Here is an 18,034-nt window from a genome sequence, read left to right as displayed (position 1 = left end):
CAGACTGATATTCTGCAAAAGGTATAGGGATTGGACTGCTGAGGACTGGGATAAAGTCATTTTCTCTGATGGATCTCCTTTCCGATTGTTTGGGGCATCTGGAAAAAAAGCTTGTCTGGAGAAGACAAGGTGAGCGCTACCATCAGTCCTGTGTCATGCCAACAGTAAAGCATCTTGAGACCATTCATGTGTGGGGTTGCTTCTCAGCCAATTTTGCCTAAGAACACAGCCATGAATAAAGAATGGTACCAACACATCCTCTGAGAGCAACTTCTCTCAACCATCCAGGAACAGTTTGGTGACGAACAATGCCTTTTCCAGCATGATGGAGCACCTTGCCATAAGGCAAAAGTGATAACCAAGTGGCTCGGAGAACAAAACATCGATATTTTGGGTCCATGGCCAGGAAACTCCCCAGACCTTAATCCCATTGAGAACTTGTGGTCAATCCTCAAGAGGTGGGTGGACAAACAAAACCCCACAAATTCGTACAAACTCCAAGCATTGATTATGCAAGAATGGGCTGCCATCAGTCAGGATGTGGCCCAGAAGTTAATTGACAGCATGCCAGGGCAGATTACAGAGGTCTTGATAAAGAAGGGTACACACTGCAAATATTGACTCTTTGTATCAACTTCATGTAATTGTCAATAAAAGCCTTTGACACTGCTTGTAATTATACTTCAGTATTCCATAGTAACATCTGACAAAAATATCTAGACACTGAAGCAGCAAACTGTATGTAAATTTATATTTGTGTCATTCTCATTGTGTCACTTTTGGCCACGACTGTACGTGTGTGTGTGTGTGTGTGTGTGTGTGTGTGTGTGTGTGTGTGTTTGAAGCACTTCGTTAGTGTGTTTACGTAGCTGAGTGAGTGATGCTTGACGGAGCATTTCTGTGTGCTTTGTGTAGTTTATCAGGGCTGTGTGATTGTGGAAGAGTTGTTTCCTGCATGCTGGGTGCCGTCCAGATACTTCTCAAGCACATAAACGTGTTTGTGTGTCTTGAATGGGCCATGTTGGTGTGTGTGTGTGTGTGTGTGTGTGTGCGTATTTGTACGTTTTGGACAGGTTGTCCATGAAATGAGACGGATGCTGCTCTGGCATTGCTATAACACCCTGGGTACAGAGAGGATGACGAGAGAGCTAGAAAGAGAGAAAGAGACAGAGAGACAGACAGAGAGACAGACAGAGAGAGAGACAGAGAGACAGACAGATAGAGAGACAGAGAGAGAGACAGAGAGAGAGACAGACAGAGAGAGAGAGAGAGACAGAGAGACAGACAGAGAGAGACAGAGAGAGAGAGAGGGAGAGAGAGAAAGAGACAGAGAGACAGACAGAGAGACAGACAGAGAGAGAGACAGAGAGAGAGAGAGAGAGGGAGAGAGAGTGAGAGAGAGAGGGAGAGAGAGACAGACAGGAGAGAGAGACAGACAGAGAGAGAGAGAGAGAGAGAGGGAGAGAGGGGAGAGAGAGAGAGAGAGAATACCCTGTACACAGACGTCACTCATCCACTAATCAGGATGGGCCCAGAAAGGTCAGGCTGACAAACAGATCCATATGACAGATCAATCAACCAGAGGAACGAGTGGAGCAGAGGCAGATGCTTAGTCACTTCCTGTCGACTGGAACAGATTGTACTGTAACATTAAACGTAAATAATCACATCATCAATGTCCCAATCACTGTACGTTCTAATCACTTTAATCTGGGTTCAGCCGGACCCCTGAATCACAGAACAGCTTGAAATTCACCTTCACTAAAAATAAATACACAACTGTTCATTAAACATACAGTAATCATATGAATGTATATAAAATGGTAGGATATCAATGTATTTAATATGGAATGATATCATACTTCGGTATACTGTACATGCTACACAAATAGACTCTTACTTCACAAACAGAAATGGTGTATGTTATGATATTTCTGTATATTGACACTACCCAAGCTTGACCATCTCTCTCTCTCTCTCTCTCTCTCTCTCGTGTACTTTAGATGGCTTGATATTATGGAACCTCTTTACTCTGCATTGATCAGTCAGTTATGCCGCAGGACCATGAGTGTGTGTGTGAGATTCCTCATCAATCAGGGAGGATTAAAGCAATATTATCTTCTCACACACAGGAATACTCTGGAGCGAGTGTGTGTGTGCGTGTGTGTGTGTGTGTGTGTGGGGGGGGTTCCCTCCATAGGACACAAGGTGATTAAGAGAAACCCTATATGGCTTGATAGTAGAGTGACAGTTGAGACTTGAGTAGGCGGAGGAGAGGAAAAGCAAGGGATGATTTGTCAAGTGTGTTGTGTATGGAGAGCGGGTTAGAATAGAGGGATGGAGGGAGTGGAGGGGGAGACAGCCCAGCTGTCCTGTCTGGACTTGAGGACCAAGAACAACACGTACCAGCATTACTCAAAGAGTGCGCTAGGAAAAACACTTCCGCTGAAATAAATTGAATGGTTCCACAGTAAATAGCTCACAGTGATGTACTGACAACCAGCTGGTTGTATTTATATACAGACACATACCACGACGTACAAGCACATGAACGCAAAGCAATCACACACACTCAGTCTGACACACATAGAGGCAAACACATACAAACATATACATGCAGTTAAACAGCCCCTCTCTCACTGTCACACACACACACACACACACACACACACACAGACCTTCCGACATCTTGGTTAACTAGCACACAGTGATCCGAGCCAATCAGAACGATGGAGAAATTAATTAACGAGAACAGAGATGACACAGGCCTGATTGAGATAGCAGAGATGTGGAGGGAAAGAGACACAGGGTTTCTTCTCCCTCTCAATCTCTGTCTGTTCTTCCCTCCCTTTCTCCTACTCAGGGTCTAAGGCCTTGTAAAGCCAATAAGGGATGCTTCACCAGTCCCTCCATCTGTCCCCCCCACCTCAATCCCCCACTCACCGTCGAAGGCCTTGTACTGTCCGTTGAGGGAGGCTTGCAGGGCTCGTCCAGCGTCTCTGATCAGGCCCTGCATCTGTCCCCCCCCTCCCCCACCTTGATCAATCTCCCCCACTCACCGTCGAAGGCCTTGTACTGTCCGTTGAGGGAGGCTTGCAGGGCTCCCCCCGTCTCTGATCAGGCCCTGCATCTGTCCCCCCTTCCCCCACCTTGATCAATCTCCCCACTCACCGTCGAAGGCCTTGTACTGTCCGTTGAGGGAGGCTTGCAGGGCTCGTCCAGCGTCTCTGATCAGGCCCTGCATCTCGGTGCGACTCAGGTTGGATAGGCTGTCCTCCATGACACTGGTGCAACACGTGTAGCCCTGGGGACAGATCCTCAGGTGCTCTCCTAGTGGAGGGAGAGAGAGAGCAGAGAGTCGATTAACACTATAGGTCACTTAGCATCACAGGTTTGACAGGTACGGTTTGGCCACACTGTAGTTGCTTAGTTTTGTCAGTGTCATTGACTGATTGATTGATTATCTGGTACCGTCCACAGATCAACACAAAACATTTCCGTTATATCTAAGGACATACAGCACGGCAAGAGCCTTACTGAAGCGACAGCAAGTTGCACTGCGATACAGACGCTATGGACGAGCCCTTGTTTACTATTCACGAGCCCTAGGCGAGGGCTCGTCGAACGATGAAGCAGAAACAGCATACCGAACACCAAGATCAGGGCCCGTAGCCGCAAAGTGTCTCCGAGTGCTGATCTAGGACCTGTCGTTACAATATTATTCATTGTGATCTAAAAGGTGAAATGCTACTCTGAGATGCTTCACCTCTGGAACTACAACTACAACCTTGAAATGAATACATTGTTCTTTACATGAAAAAGGTATGTATGTACAGTTGAAGTCAGAAGTTTACATACACTTAGGTTGGAGTCATTAAAACTCATTTTTCAACCACTCCACAAATGTTTTATTAACAAACTATAGTTTTGGCAAGTCGGTTAGGACATCTACTTTGTGCATGACACAAGTCATTTTTCCAACAATTGTTAACAGACAGATTATTTCACTTATAATTCACTGTATCACAATTCCAGTGGGTCAGGAGTCTACATACACTAAGTTGACTGTGCCTTTAAACAGCTTGGAAAATTCCCGAAAATTATGTCTTGGCTTTAGAAGCTTCTGATAGGCTAATTGACATCATTTGAGTTACTTGGAGGTGTACCTGTGGATGTATTTCAAGGCCTACCTTCAAACTCAGTGCCTCTTTGCTTGACGTCATGGGAAAATCAAAAGAAATCAGCCAAGACCAAAGAAAGAAAATTGTTGACCTCCACAAGTCTGGTTCATCCTTGGGAGCAATTTTCAAACGCCTGAAAGTACCACGTTCATTTGTACAAACAATAGTACGCAAGTATAAACACCATGGGACCACGCAGCTGTCATACTGCTCAGGAAGGAGACGCGTTCTGTCTCCTAGAGATGAACATACTTTGGTGTGAAAAGTGCAAATCAATCCCAGAACAACAGTGAAGGACCTTGTGAAGATGCTGGAGGAAGCAGATACAAAAGTATCTATATCCACAGTAAAACAAGTCCTATATCGACATAACCTGAAAGGCCGCTCAGCAAGGAAGAAGCCACTACTCCAAAACCACCATAGAAAAGCCAGACTACGGTTTGCAACTACACATGGGGACAAAGATTGTACTTTTTGGAGAAATGTCCTCTGGTCTGATGAAAAAAAAATAGAACTGTTTGGCCATAATGACCATCATTATGTTTGGAGGAAAAAGGGGGATGCTTGCAAGCTGAAGAACACCATCCCAACCGTGAAGCACGGGGGTGGCAGCATCATGTTGTGCTGGTGCTTTGCAGCATCCTGTTGTGGGGGTGCTTTGCTGCAGGAGGGACTGGTGCACTTCACAAAATAGATGGCATCACGTGAAAGGAAAATTATGGGAATATATTGAAGTAACATCTCAAGGCATCAGTCAGGAAGTTAAAGCTTGGTCGCAAATGACCCCAAGCATACTTCCATAGTTGTGGCAAAATGTCTTAAGGACAACAAAGTCAAGGTATTGGAGTGGCCATCACAAAGCCCTGACCTCAATCTTATAGAAAACTTTTGGGCAGAACAGAACAAGCGTATGCGAGCAAGGAGGCCTACAAACCTGACTCAGTTACACCAGCTCTGTCAGGAGGAATGGGCCAAAATTCACCCAACTTATTGTGGGAAGCTTGTGGAAGGCCACCTGAAATGTTTGACCCAAGTTAATCAATTTAAAGGCAATGCTACCGAATACTAATTGAGTGCATGTAAACCTCTTAATTAAATGTCAGAAATTGTGAAAAACTGAGTTTAAATGTATTTGGCTAAGGTGTAGCTAAACTTCCGACTTCAATTGTACATGACATATTATACACGTTGCTGTTATTTGGCCTCAGGCAATAAACCTTCTGCAAACATTCACACATAGGCCTCACACAGTGTGGAGATTGGGAACAGTTATCAGCCAATCAAAAATAGATACAATATTTAAGAGGTTCAACTGAATAGATTCTTCATCACATTCCGAACGTGTTCACATCCACCCACACGCTATGCATACTGTCAGATGGAGCATGTCAACATCCTTTCACTGTTTAATTACATTCCCTTTCTTAAGAGGCTGTATTAAGCCTCTGGCACACAAACCTCTCTCTCTCTCTCTCTCTCTCTCTCTCTCTCTCTCTCTCTCTCTGATCACTGCTCTAGTCCTGCCAAGGTGAGACAGAGAGTGTGGGCTGTATCTAACAAAGAAAACCATTTTGTATTCACATCATGTTGCTCTCTCTCTCTCGCTAAAGTAGACAGAGGTCTGGCTCACCAACAACTCTTAAATGACTGGAAATCTTTTGTTCTGTGACTCATAGTGTATACAGAAAGCTCTACACACACGCGCGCGCACGCACACACACACACACACACACACACACACTCACACCGGGACCGACACGCAGAGACTGCCTGTCGATTGAGTAACACCTGGCTGCACACTGATCAATGATAGTCTATTACACAACGTTACACAGTGAATATGACGTAGAAAACACACACTAAGTGCTTGTGGTAGTGATTTTCTTTCAGGTGTCCAATAGTGTCCATTTCAGGTGTCCAATAGTGTCAATTTAGGATGCAAATGCTGTATCTTGCTGATACCAGATCTCATAGTTCCCCTATTACGGACAAACGTCTATTTTTGGCGCATTCATTCCGCATGGTTACCTGGTTAATTCCGCGTGGTTGACAGGGTTTAAACTGAAACAACTCAAAGGGTTAAGTTTGGTTATTCATTCTCGAGGGGCTACGGTTTGGGAGAGGCGTAAAAGGAAATCATTTAAAAACAACACGCTGTTTTCCAATCAACTATCATCAAGTATTCCCGCGCCTTGCTAGAGCATTGTGAACTGTGGTGGCGCGGTGGCCTAAACAGAGTGCTCCGGCTCCGAGCAGCACCAGTGCTGGGCAATGTTTTTGTTGTTGTTGTGGTGAGCACTGAGGAAGGTATACAGTATATCGACGTTCTCGGGGCCTTTTCAGACGTCTGAAATCGCCTTCTATTTCCAGTGACCAGGCTGGCATCTATAGAAGGGTATGTTTGGCACACAGAGGGGAATATCAGAATGATAGCCCAACAGTTTTACTGATCAAAGATACTGATCTGCTGTGCGGGACCTCAACTGTTAAGGCCAATCATTTTGCCCTCATTTAGCTGTAGCCTGCCATTAATCGATATGTGTGTGTGTGTTTCTACATTTATGACTGTGTGTGCTGTGCCGTGAGTGTAAACAAAACCAATTTGACCAACCGGTGACAAAATACTATTTCTAGGGGGTTTACGGTTAAGGTTAGAATTAGTGTCAGGGTTAGGGTTATAGGATTTTGAATGGGAATCAATTGTGTGTCCCAACAAGGTTAGTTAATAAACAAGACTGTGTGTGTGTGTGTGTGTGTGTGTGCTTGTGTGCGTGTGTGACTTGTGTGTATATAGTCCCGGAGTGTCTCTTCAGTCCTATGTCAGTGTATGAATTAGCTGTTATTTTCCTCTCGAGGTACTGGCGAGGAGATTGCCTCAGTATGGAAGGTAGAGTGACACTGAGCAGCCCTCATCTTACCATGTCACCGCAATTACATCAAGACCACGGCGGACTCATACACTCATTCCTCTGACTCATGTGTGTGAAGCTGTGTGCGGTTGGGGGGGGGGGGGGTCTGTGTGTGCGTGGGTGTGTGTTTGCCTGGTCTATTGCCTGCTGCCTGCTGTCTGAAGGACGTCTGAACTAAGTGAGCTGGCACACACACACACACACACACACACACACACACAGCCTCCTAAACCTCCACCTTGCACAGCTCATCCGTAATAGTGTTGTTTCTCCAGTCGGTTCGAAGCAGAACAGACCTCCGCATTACACTCATACACTCAAAGGTGTGTAGGAGTGTGTGTACGTTTGTATGAGTGTGTGTGAGTGCATTTGTCCGTGCCTGTGCCTGTGCGTGGGCAAGCCAGCCAAATCACTTTCAATCAGATGGTAGAGCAGATTGAAGAAGCAGCGTTCCTTAACGGTAGTCTCTGTCCCCCCCTCGCCAGTCATCACTCACACTCCATTTCCTTCCCAGAGGACACTAGAGCAATCACAACAGTATTCTTACTGAAGAACACATACTTTACTGTCGTAGAGTCACACGACTTTTAAGATGGTATTGGGAGGTATTGATAGTGCTTTCAAAGGGCATTGGGAGGTATAGTGCTTGGGAGGTATTGGGAGGTATAGTGCTTGGGAGGTATTGGGAGGTATAGTGCTTGGGAGGTATTGGGAGGTATTGGGAGATATTGTGCTTGGGAGGTATTGGGAGGTATTGGGAGGTATAGTGCTTGGGAGGTTTTGGGAGGTATTGGGATGTATTGTGCTTGGGAGGTATTGGGAGGTATTGGGAGGTATTGGTTGCGGACAAGTTATATTCTTTTGAAGCTGTGGAATGATCCTGTCGGAAAGCACAGGGAAAATGAGGATAAGGGATGGGTATATGGAATGGCTCTATAAAAGTGACCTTTCTTCTTAAATATTTAAATGCAAATGTTGGAGGAATAAGCACAAAGATGTTGTGCCAGCCATGCACGTTATTTATGTTCAGAGTAACGACAACAAACACACACACACACGCGCGCACAGACACACAAACTTGACCTGGTCTGACCCTTCCTACACACCCCAGCAAAGCAGCCTCCCATGTCCTTGTGTCTCCCCACCTCACCCCTTAGCCCCCCGGGAGAGGGTGTTAGAGGGGGCGTGAGCGAGAGGAGGGATGTTATGAAGCACTTAAGTTTCCTTGTTCCCCCCCGAGCCACTTCCTCCTTGCACACACACGCACACACACACAGGCACACACACATAAGAGTCACTAAACAGGGAACAATTCTCAGGCCATTAACTTATCATAGGCCACCAGGGAGGAAAACCACTATTAAAAACCAATCGGGGGGGGGCTAAATAATGTTGCGCACACTCCAATAAACCCGTCCAGAAACAGATAGACAGGGCTTTTAAAGAATGGGAGGATGTTGGGGGGAATAAAAGAGAGAAATAAAGAGAGAATCAAAGGGGTTCATTGCCGGATTGTTTCAATTATCGGTCTGGGCTGCTGTGACAGAGGTGAATACAAGAGTCAGGGGAAAAAGACAGAGAGGAAGGGAAGGGAGAGGGATAGAGAGAAAAGAGAAGGAGGCGGTGCCCAAGGGAGATCCACAATGAAATAATGACCCGTTTGAAAGGACCACCGTCTAAGACGGCCAGTCAAGTAGGCTGTCTAAAAACCATTTGAATAATACTTGTCAACATAGAACTTCCATATTGAACAAATTACACAAAGCTGAAGGAGTGACACTGGCTATAGCCTACATTTAGAAATGGTTGCCTTGCGCCTTCACAAACAGTCTGCCTTTTTGCTAGAATATACAAATGACAGGAAGAGCAATTTGTCAGAGCTGTCCTTCAATGTGTCCTATCTCTGATGCCCCGTTGTGACAAATTACTCAGAGATTTACAACAACAAAATGACCTGTTGAAACAGACTGTCCCAGACGCTGATTACCGAAAAATCCTTTGGCTTTGTTGAAGGAGAGTTGTAATTTAGTATTTTATTAAGATCCCCATTAGCTGTTGCAAAAGCAGCAGCTACTCTTCCTGGGGTCCACACAAAACATGAAACATAATACAGAACATCATTAGACAAGAACAGCTCAAGGACAGAACTACATACATTGTTTAAAAGGCACACGTAGCCTACATCAATGCATACACAAACTATCTAGGTCAAATAAGGGAGAGGCGTTGTGCGGTGTTGCTTTATCTGTTTTTTTAAACCAGGTTTGCTGTTTATTTTAGCAATATGAGATAGAAGTTCCATGCAATAAGGGCTCTATATAATACTGTACGTTTTCTTGAATTTGTTCTGGATTTGGGGACTATGAAAATGTCTGGTGGGATAAGTATGTATATCAGAGTTGTGTGTAAGTTTACTATGCAAACAATTTGGGATTTTCAACACATTTTATGTTTCAACTCTTAGCCATGAGAGACTGGCATGTATAGTATTTATATCAGCCCTCTGATTACAATTAAGATCAAAACATGCTGCTCTGTTCTGGACCAGCTGCAGCTTAACTAGGTCTTTCCTTGCAGCATTGGACCACACAACTGGACAATAATCAAGATTAGACTAAACTAGAGCCTGCAGAACTTGCTTTTTGCTTTTTCTTTGTCAAAAAGCAGAACATCTCTTTATTACGGCTAGACCTCTCCCCATCTTTGCAACCATTGAATCTATATGTTTGACAATGACAGTTTACAATCTAAAGTCAAGTAATTTAGACTCCTCAACTTGTTCAACAGCCACACCATTCATTACCAGATTCAGCTTAGGTCTATAACTTTAGGAATGATTTGTACCAAATACAATGCTCTTAGGTTTAGAGATGTTCAGCACCAGTTTATTACTGGCCACCCATTCCAAAACTGACTGCAACTCTTTGTTAAGGGTTTCAGTGACTTCATTAGCTGTGGTTGCTAATGTGTATACGGTTGAATCATCAGCATACATGGACACACATGCTTTGTTTAATGCCAGAGGCAGGTAAAAATAGAAAAGAGTAGAGGGCCTAGAGAGCTGCCCTGCAGTACACCACAATTTACATGTTTGACAGAGATGCCTCCATTAAAGAAAACCTATTAGAAAAGGTAGCTCTGAATCCACGATATGGAAGAGGTTGAAAAGCCATAGCACTTAAGTTTTGAATCAGTTCAGCAGTAATACCTCAGATAGAAAAATGAGACATATATTTCACTGGACTGTGAAGCATCCACTTAGTGTTTCCTCTCACTATCAAATTGAGTTTAGAGGGAATGCAAAAGTGAATTGAGTTTTTGCAAATGCGCACTTCACAGAGTAGGCGTTCAGTAACAGAAATATGCAAATGTAACAAAAATGCACCGATAGGATCCCGTTAGCTCATGCTTGACTCTGCCCACCTCCTTGCTTGTTCTCCCCACTATGACTAATTTGTTCCCATTGGAAACGACAGGCTGTGGACCATTCTTTGTTTACTCATAAAAATATTTGGTAATACTCTCAAAACTGTGACAGCAGGTAGCCTAGTGGTTAGTGCGTTGGACTAGTAACTGAAAGATTGAATCCCCAAGCTGACAAGGTAAAAATCTGTCATTCTGCCCCTGAACAAGGTAGTTAACCCACTGTTTCTAGGCCATAATTGAAAAATAATCATTTGTTCTTAACTGACTTGCCTAGTTAAATAAAGGTTAAAACAAAACAAAAATTAAATGCAAAATTCTGGTAACTTTCCCAACATTTTTTGCCAGTGTGTGTGTAATCCGCAGCTGGGCACATTGACGTCACTGCTAGAGGAACTACCCAACATCACCAGGGATGAGATGATGACACCATCAATCAATCAAATTTATAAAGCCCTTTTTACATCTGCCGATGTCACAAAGTGCTATACAGAAACACAGCCTAGGACTCCAAACAGCAACCAACGCAGAAGTAGAATCACTGTGTCCTGCTGAGGATTATAAAACAAGCCAGGTGAAAACTCCACAGGGTTGACAGAAAGTCACAGCAGTGGTCACTGAGCTTGTTGCACAGTGACCCACCTAGAGTTCTTTCCAATAATCCTGGGATTTACCTAAAGACTGTCCAATAATCCTGGGATTTACCTAAAGACTGTCTAATAATCCTGGGATTTACCTAAAGACTGTCCAATAATCCTGGGATTTACCTAAAGACTGTCTAATAATCCTGGGATTTACCTAAAGACTGTCCAATGCGACTGTAACCTACGTAATAGAAATAAAAAATGATTTTAACCACAACTCAGTCCCTAGACCTTAGCCGCGGCCCAAGAGAAACTGTCTGTCACTCATAAGTGGGTTCGGAATAGGCATTTGGAAATCACTGGGATATAGTGTGGAGAGGTTAGTGTAGTGGACTCTATTTTTCTCTGTTTCTCTCTCTCTCTCACACACACACACACAAACACACACCCACACGCGTCTTCAGCCCACCCAGGCAATAATATCCCCTTGGTGCATGTGTCTGATCACCAGGTTGGTATTGTAATGTGATCTAGAGGTTGGCAACAGAAATAGCTTCCTCCCTCCAGCAGCAATAGCAGCAGGTCATAACACATGACTACTGGTGGCTGGCTGGGCTGGCTGACCTCTGGGCTATGTACAACCTAAACCAATCCACCTTCTCACAGGCCACCCACACACACCACGTACCGGAACATACACATTTGACATACTTTATTTGAATCCACAAATCATACAATAATGATTCAAAGATTTCCGGAAAGGGATATCTGGACACCTAGGGAAAGAGATAGCACCTTGTTCCCCGTACAGCAAGGCTGTCCATGACTGCTGACAAGGAGCAGTACCTCGCTAGCTGCTTCACCTTCGTCTTATGTCTGTCTGCAGTCTGGGGGGCTGAGACTCCCACAGGCTCCTCAAATGTTGCTGTTAGGTACCCACCAACAATTTGAGACCCTGATAGACACACACTCACAATATGCTTCACTTGCTCACTCACACACACACACACACACACACACACACACACTCACACACACACAATACGCTTCACTTGCTCACGCATGCACGCACGCACGCGCACACACACACACACACACACACACACACACACACACACTGGCTCAAACACAGGAGACAGGAATATGATGGATTATAACAGGTTTTGTAATTAAGTTGCTGTAGCCTGCAGAAACATGGCTGCCTTCCATGACAGGCATGTGACAGACACACACACATCCCAGTGGTAATGTCACCCGATGAATAACCAATGGGTGTATGAGCTGGGACTGTGAGCATCACCACGCAGGCAACACTGTTACAGATGTGTGCGTTTACAGCATGTGCACAGTCAATGGGCTCCTCAGGCTTCTAAAGTGTTTGACACACATGCGTTTGGGTGTTTTGTCTAAACATACAGCCCTGATCTGGGTCAAATTGACAGTATGTCTAGTGTCTAAACACAACAGGAACCAGTCACAACGCACAGCAGCATGAAAACATCTACATGAGGTCACCTAAGTGTGTTGTCGTATTGTATTTTTGATGAACCAAGAAGACACGGTGGCAACACAGCTTCCTAGCTCTCTACAACATCACCAAAACAGACGAATCACCATCCTGTACTAGTTAGCCCCTTCATAAACAAACCTCTGGGTCATAGACATGACTGGGCAAGTGTGTGTGTCTGTGTTTTCTCTGTGTGTGTGTGTGACTCGTAACAGTTTCGGTCTGTCTTAGGTCATTTAAAAAGCAAGACAACAACCGCCTGTGATGACCGCATTTCTGTTTTCCTCCTGCCATATGGCGTGAATGGTTCTCTGGTCTTTAGACAGCATGACTCACAGGTTGACACGCTTCATACTGAACACCCCTGTCACATGACTGGGGACAGTCTGTCAGAGAAGCGAGACGCAAGTATTGGACCATCTTCTCACGCCTACACGCCACACCTCTTATATCTCACGCATTCAAAAGTACTGGTTTCATTTGTCGAATGAATCCATTGTATAGTGAGTGCGTTACCTTTTCAACTGTGCTCCAAACCGTTTTGAAATAGAAGCATCTGCGCCTGAAATGTAACATTACGAGCAGACCCGCTATAATTGTCCTTTCTTGCCACAGCATTGTGAAACGCAGTTCATTGAAGCATGTGAATGGTCTAGTTACGTAAGGGATAAAGGGCATTGGATGCGCATTTTAAAGAAACGCCCCTCAAGATTAGAGTGGAGCTGAATGAGGAGCGAGGACGTTCTCTGCTGAGTTTATACAACTGTAAAAAGAGCACCGCGGTAGCATTGTCTTATGTACAATGTTGTCAACAAAATGAGGTTGCTGTTACTCCTGTTCCTATTCCAGAATGTAGCCTCTTGACAGCATGTGCGAAAATCGATTTCATCCACATTTGCATTAATTCCCTCGTTTGTGATTGGCATTTAGGCTGTGACAAGAAGAAAAGGGATCAGACAGACCTACGGTATGTTTTAGCAGGGCATTTTGGTAGGGTGACCTGATTTGGTCCCCCCCCTTCACTGTTATAACAGCCTCCACTCTTCTGGGAAGGCTTTCCACTAGATGTTGGAACATTGCTGCTATAACAGCCTCCACTCTTCTGGGAAGGCTTTCCACTAGATGTTGGAACATTGCTGCTATAACAGCCTCCACTCTTCTGGGAAGGCTTTCCACTAGATGTTGGAACATTGCTGCTATAACAGCCTCCACTCTTCTGGGAAGGCTTTCCACTAGATGTTGGAACATTGCTGCAGGGACTTGCTTCCATTCAGCCACAAGTATTATTGAGGTCGGGCACTCTCAGTCGGCGTTCCAATTCACCCCAATGGTGTTTGATTGGGTTGAGGTCAGGGCTCTGTGCAGGCCAGTCAAGTTCTTCCACACTGATCTCGACAAACCATTTCTGTATGGACCTCGCTTTGTGAAAGTGGGCATTGTAATGCTGAAACAGGAAAGGGCCTTCCCTAAAGTGTTGCCACAAAGTTGGAAGTACAGAATCATCTAGAAAGTCATTGTATGCTGTAGTGTTAATATTTCCCTTCACTTGAACTTAGGGGCCTACCCCAAACCTCGGGCAGGTAGCGTTCTCCTGGCATCTGCCAAACCCAGATTCGTTCGTCGGACTGGTGAAGCGTGATTCATCACTCCAGATAACACGTTTCCACTGCTCCAGAGTCCAATGGCGGCGATCTTTACACCACTCCAGCCGACGCTTGGCATTGTGCATGGTGATCTTAAGGTTGTGTGCAGCTGCTCTGCCATGGAAACCAATTTCATGACGCTCCCAACGAACAGTTATTGTGCTGAAGTTGCTTCCAGAGGCTGTTTGGAACTAGGTAGTGAGTGTTGCAACTGAGGACAGACGATTTTTACGTGCTTCAGCCCTCGGCGGTCCCGTTCTGTGAGCTTGATTGTCCTACCACTTCGCGGCTGAGTTGTTGTTGCTCCTAGATGTTTCCACTTCACAATAAAAGCACTTACAGTTGACTGGGGCAGCTCTAGCTGGGCAGAAATCTTATAAAGTGACTTGTTGGAAAGATGTCATCGTATGACAGTGCCACGTTGAAAGTCACTGAGCTCTTTGTAAGGCCATTCTACTACGAATGTTTGTCTATGGAGATTACATGGCTGGGTGCTCGATTTTATACACCTGTCAGCAACGGGTGTGGCTTAAATAGCGAATCCAATAATATGAAGGAGTGTCCACAGTTTATATGAGGAAATCAATCAATTGAAATACATTTATTAGGCCCTGGATTTCACATGACTGGGCAGGGGTGCAGCCATGGGTGGGCCTGGGAGGGCATAGGCTCACACGCTGGTGAACCAGACAGAATACTCCTCAGTTTCATCAGCTGTCCGGGTGGCTGGTCTCAGACAAAAAGTTGAGAGAAATAAGCTTTTTGTCTGTATGGACATTTTCTGGAATCTTATTTCAGCTCGTGAAACATGGGGCCAACACTTTGCATGTTGCATTTACATTTTTGTTCCGTGTATATAACAGATATATATTGAACTTTTATTTAACCACACCAGGAAGCCCCATTGTCAATCAGGCCTCTTTCCCAAAGGAGACCTGGAAATGGAAATTCATGCTTTGCGGCAGTATTTGGTTTGAGTTGGGTCAATATATTGTAAGTAGCAGTGCTGTCAGTGTTGGGTAGTCTGGTAGCAGGGATGTCAGTGTTGGGTAGTCTGGTAGCAGGGATGTCAGTGTTGGGTACTCTTGCAGCTCTGTTCAGAATACAACAACCCACACCTAAATCAATTCCTAAACAGGGAAAACAACAAAGCATGAATAAATGAGTGGCTCTAACGGTCTTGGTACTACCAACGTAGACCGCTTTGACGGTCTTCAATGCGCCTGTGTACAGTTGTACTGTGGCTGAGGATGAATCCTAACATGCAGCGTCCTCCGGTTGAGAGAGACTCACTGACATGGGAAATCATGTTTCACACTGAAAATAATGTCGTTCGAATGTTGTGAGTGTGTTGCATATGAGGAGCAGGCTGGGGGGTCTCATTTCTAAACGGGTCAGGACAGGCTAGTCCTCCAGGCTTCTATTAGACACACTGATTGAGACAGAGACAGGCAGAGAGAGGGAGAGACAGAGTAAAAAAAAAAGAGGTAGGGAGAGAGGGGGACAGAGAGATGAGAGATAGAAAGATACAGAATAAAAGGGAGAAAGAGTGAGAGGTAAACAGAGAGAGAAAGAAAGACAGAGAAAGAGAGTGATCATTTAGAATGTAAACCACCATGTTTTCCATCCAAACCACAATGACACAAACCCCAAAACAGCACACAACATCACAGTACAGCAGCTACTTCCGAACACTAGGCCACCACCGTTGCCCATTGTTCAATGTAGGCCACAAGCTAATGTAAGCCACAACATTTCATGTTCATTGCAGAGCAGCGTGGAGCTTGACCAGTAATTCAAAATCATGTTTCAGAGACCGCAACTCCCAGCTTCCCCCACGGTCACAGAGCAAATACCAGGCAAAATTGGGAAGATGAGTCATTTGACCTTTGGTAGCAGTAGGGGGATTGGATGGGATAGGGTTGGGTCTCTGTTGTTTAGATCGTTTGGTGCAGGGCTCTCCAACCTTGTTCCTGGAGAGCTACCATCCTGTAGGTTTTCACTCCAACCCTAATGAAGCACACCTGATTGTAATAATTAGCTGGTTGATGAGCTGAACCAGGTTAGTTCCAACTGGGGTTGGAGGGAACAGGGTTGGAGACCCCTGGTTTAGTGTGATCGTGTAAGGCATAGAGTGACATCATCATATGGGAAAGTCCATTGATATTGCTCTCAACATTGCAATTCCTTTCTCTGATATGGGAGCACCAATGTGAATCGTACACTACGCTCACTGTTGTTTTGGTATGTTTGTCCTCCTTATTTTTAGTATGAGGTTTAGGCCTACATAGCTCAAGTCTGCACATACATTGCAGTTGTTTGCTCAGAAATCTCTTCAGTGACCATAAGTCCTCCTCCCAAATGTTTGTGTGGTGTTTGAGTTATCTTTGAGTGAAAACAAGCTCCAACCAACCTCCCTGGAAGCAGCAGCAAGCCAGCCCAGCAGCACCAGCTCAAACTGGGTTGGTTCATCTTTCTTTTGACCTGTCAGAGCCAGACCCGTGTGCCCTGCCTGGAAGAAAAAGCCTGCACACATTCCACAGGGAAAATCCTCCCCCTGAGTCCGGACCACTCAACCATTTGTTAAGGCAAAACTCTGGTATTTTACCTTCATAGCTTTATCCTCCAACTTCTTTATAAATAGTGAGCCAACAGATTTTCTGCCCTTTTTTCCCCCATGACTGATCAAAATGTTTTCGTGCTCTCTGGTCCCTCTGCAGCAGACATATAGTGAGCAATATGTTTGGAACATCAAATCGCAAAATATCAAATCGCATTACATACAGAGTCGCGAGAATCGTAATGCATATCATATCGTCACCTAAGTATCGTGATAATATTGTATTGTGAGGCCCCTGGCAATTCCCAACCCTCACACACACTTGAATGATCGTAACGGCGCAACATGTCATGCGTTTCCATCCCGCTGGCAGCGAAAGTTGCAATTTATGTACGGCGTGACAATAATGTCCTGCGCAGCGCAATCGTAGCATTCGTCACACATTTATCAGCTGTAATCGCAGCCTATCATTCTTCAGGATGCCCACAGGGGCCACATCATCCACAGAACCACAGGGTCAAAGGGGAAGAACCTCAGAGAGCCACATTTAGTTCATATTCAGGGGGACTCTCTCACACACACACACACACACACACACACACACATGAGGATCATGGGTGAAAGACCTCTCCATCAACTTGGAGATAGCCTTGTTCAAAACAAACCATAGAAAATCTCTGTCATGTCTGTAGAGTTCAAAAGATTGGCCTGCGGCCCACACGAATCCAGCTTTATTGAGACACCATGACAAGGTAAATGCACAAGGTGTGCAGAAGAATGTTTGCATTCTTCTTTGGCCTAGTCTCTCGCTAATCCGCCCTTTCAACGGCGTACTGAAAGACGCTTTTCTCCGAGCTCTCTTCGGAGGAAGGATGAAAACATAGGATGAAAAAAAAACTAAACGCTTCTGTCAAATCTGCACTCATTCTGAACCTGGATGACAACACAGCTCTTTCCCGCCCGCTCTTCCCTCGCTCTCTCGTTCATTTCCCTTGTTCTCCTCTGTTCACAATTCCTTTCATTCCCTTGTGACACGCTCTTTCTGCTAACTTTGTTTCTCGTTCTTTTGCATTTGTGTCTCCAAACCTTCTTCTCTTTCTCTTTCTGTATCCCTATACAGTATGTCCCTTTATTCCAGCTTGTTTCATGTCCATCTTTCCCAAACATAGAATTATCTCGGTCTGTACCTTTGTTGTGGGTTTCTTTTGCTTTGCATTCTCTTAACCC

General features: G+C 44.9%; 1 protein-coding gene across 2 annotated transcripts in view; it reads right to left on the bottom strand.

The window, feature by feature from the left end:
* The window catches only part of LOC112236614 (glypican-1), a 120,624-nt gene that overhangs the window by 65,551 nt on the left and 37,039 nt on the right, over positions 1–18,034 (bottom strand). Inside the window, exons 3-4 of one of the 2 annotated variants that reach the window (XM_042328698.1) lie at positions 3,245–3,330; positions 2,944–3,016 (exon numbers count right to left, since the gene is read on the bottom strand). In XM_042328698.1, coding sequence (XP_042184632.1) covers positions 2,944–3,016; positions 3,245–3,330 — 159 coding nt within the window. Of the gene's footprint in view, positions 1–2,943; positions 3,017–3,171; positions 3,331–18,034 lie in introns of both variants that reach the window. The other variant, XM_042328697.1, reaches the window with a different exon arrangement.

The sequence above is a fragment of the Oncorhynchus tshawytscha genome, linkage group LG10 (genome assembly GCF_018296145.1).
Source record: "Oncorhynchus tshawytscha isolate Ot180627B linkage group LG10, Otsh_v2.0, whole genome shotgun sequence".
Lineage (NCBI taxonomy): Eukaryota > Metazoa > Chordata > Actinopteri > Salmoniformes > Salmonidae > Oncorhynchus > Oncorhynchus tshawytscha.
This window is presented reverse-complemented; position numbering and strand designations above follow the sequence as displayed.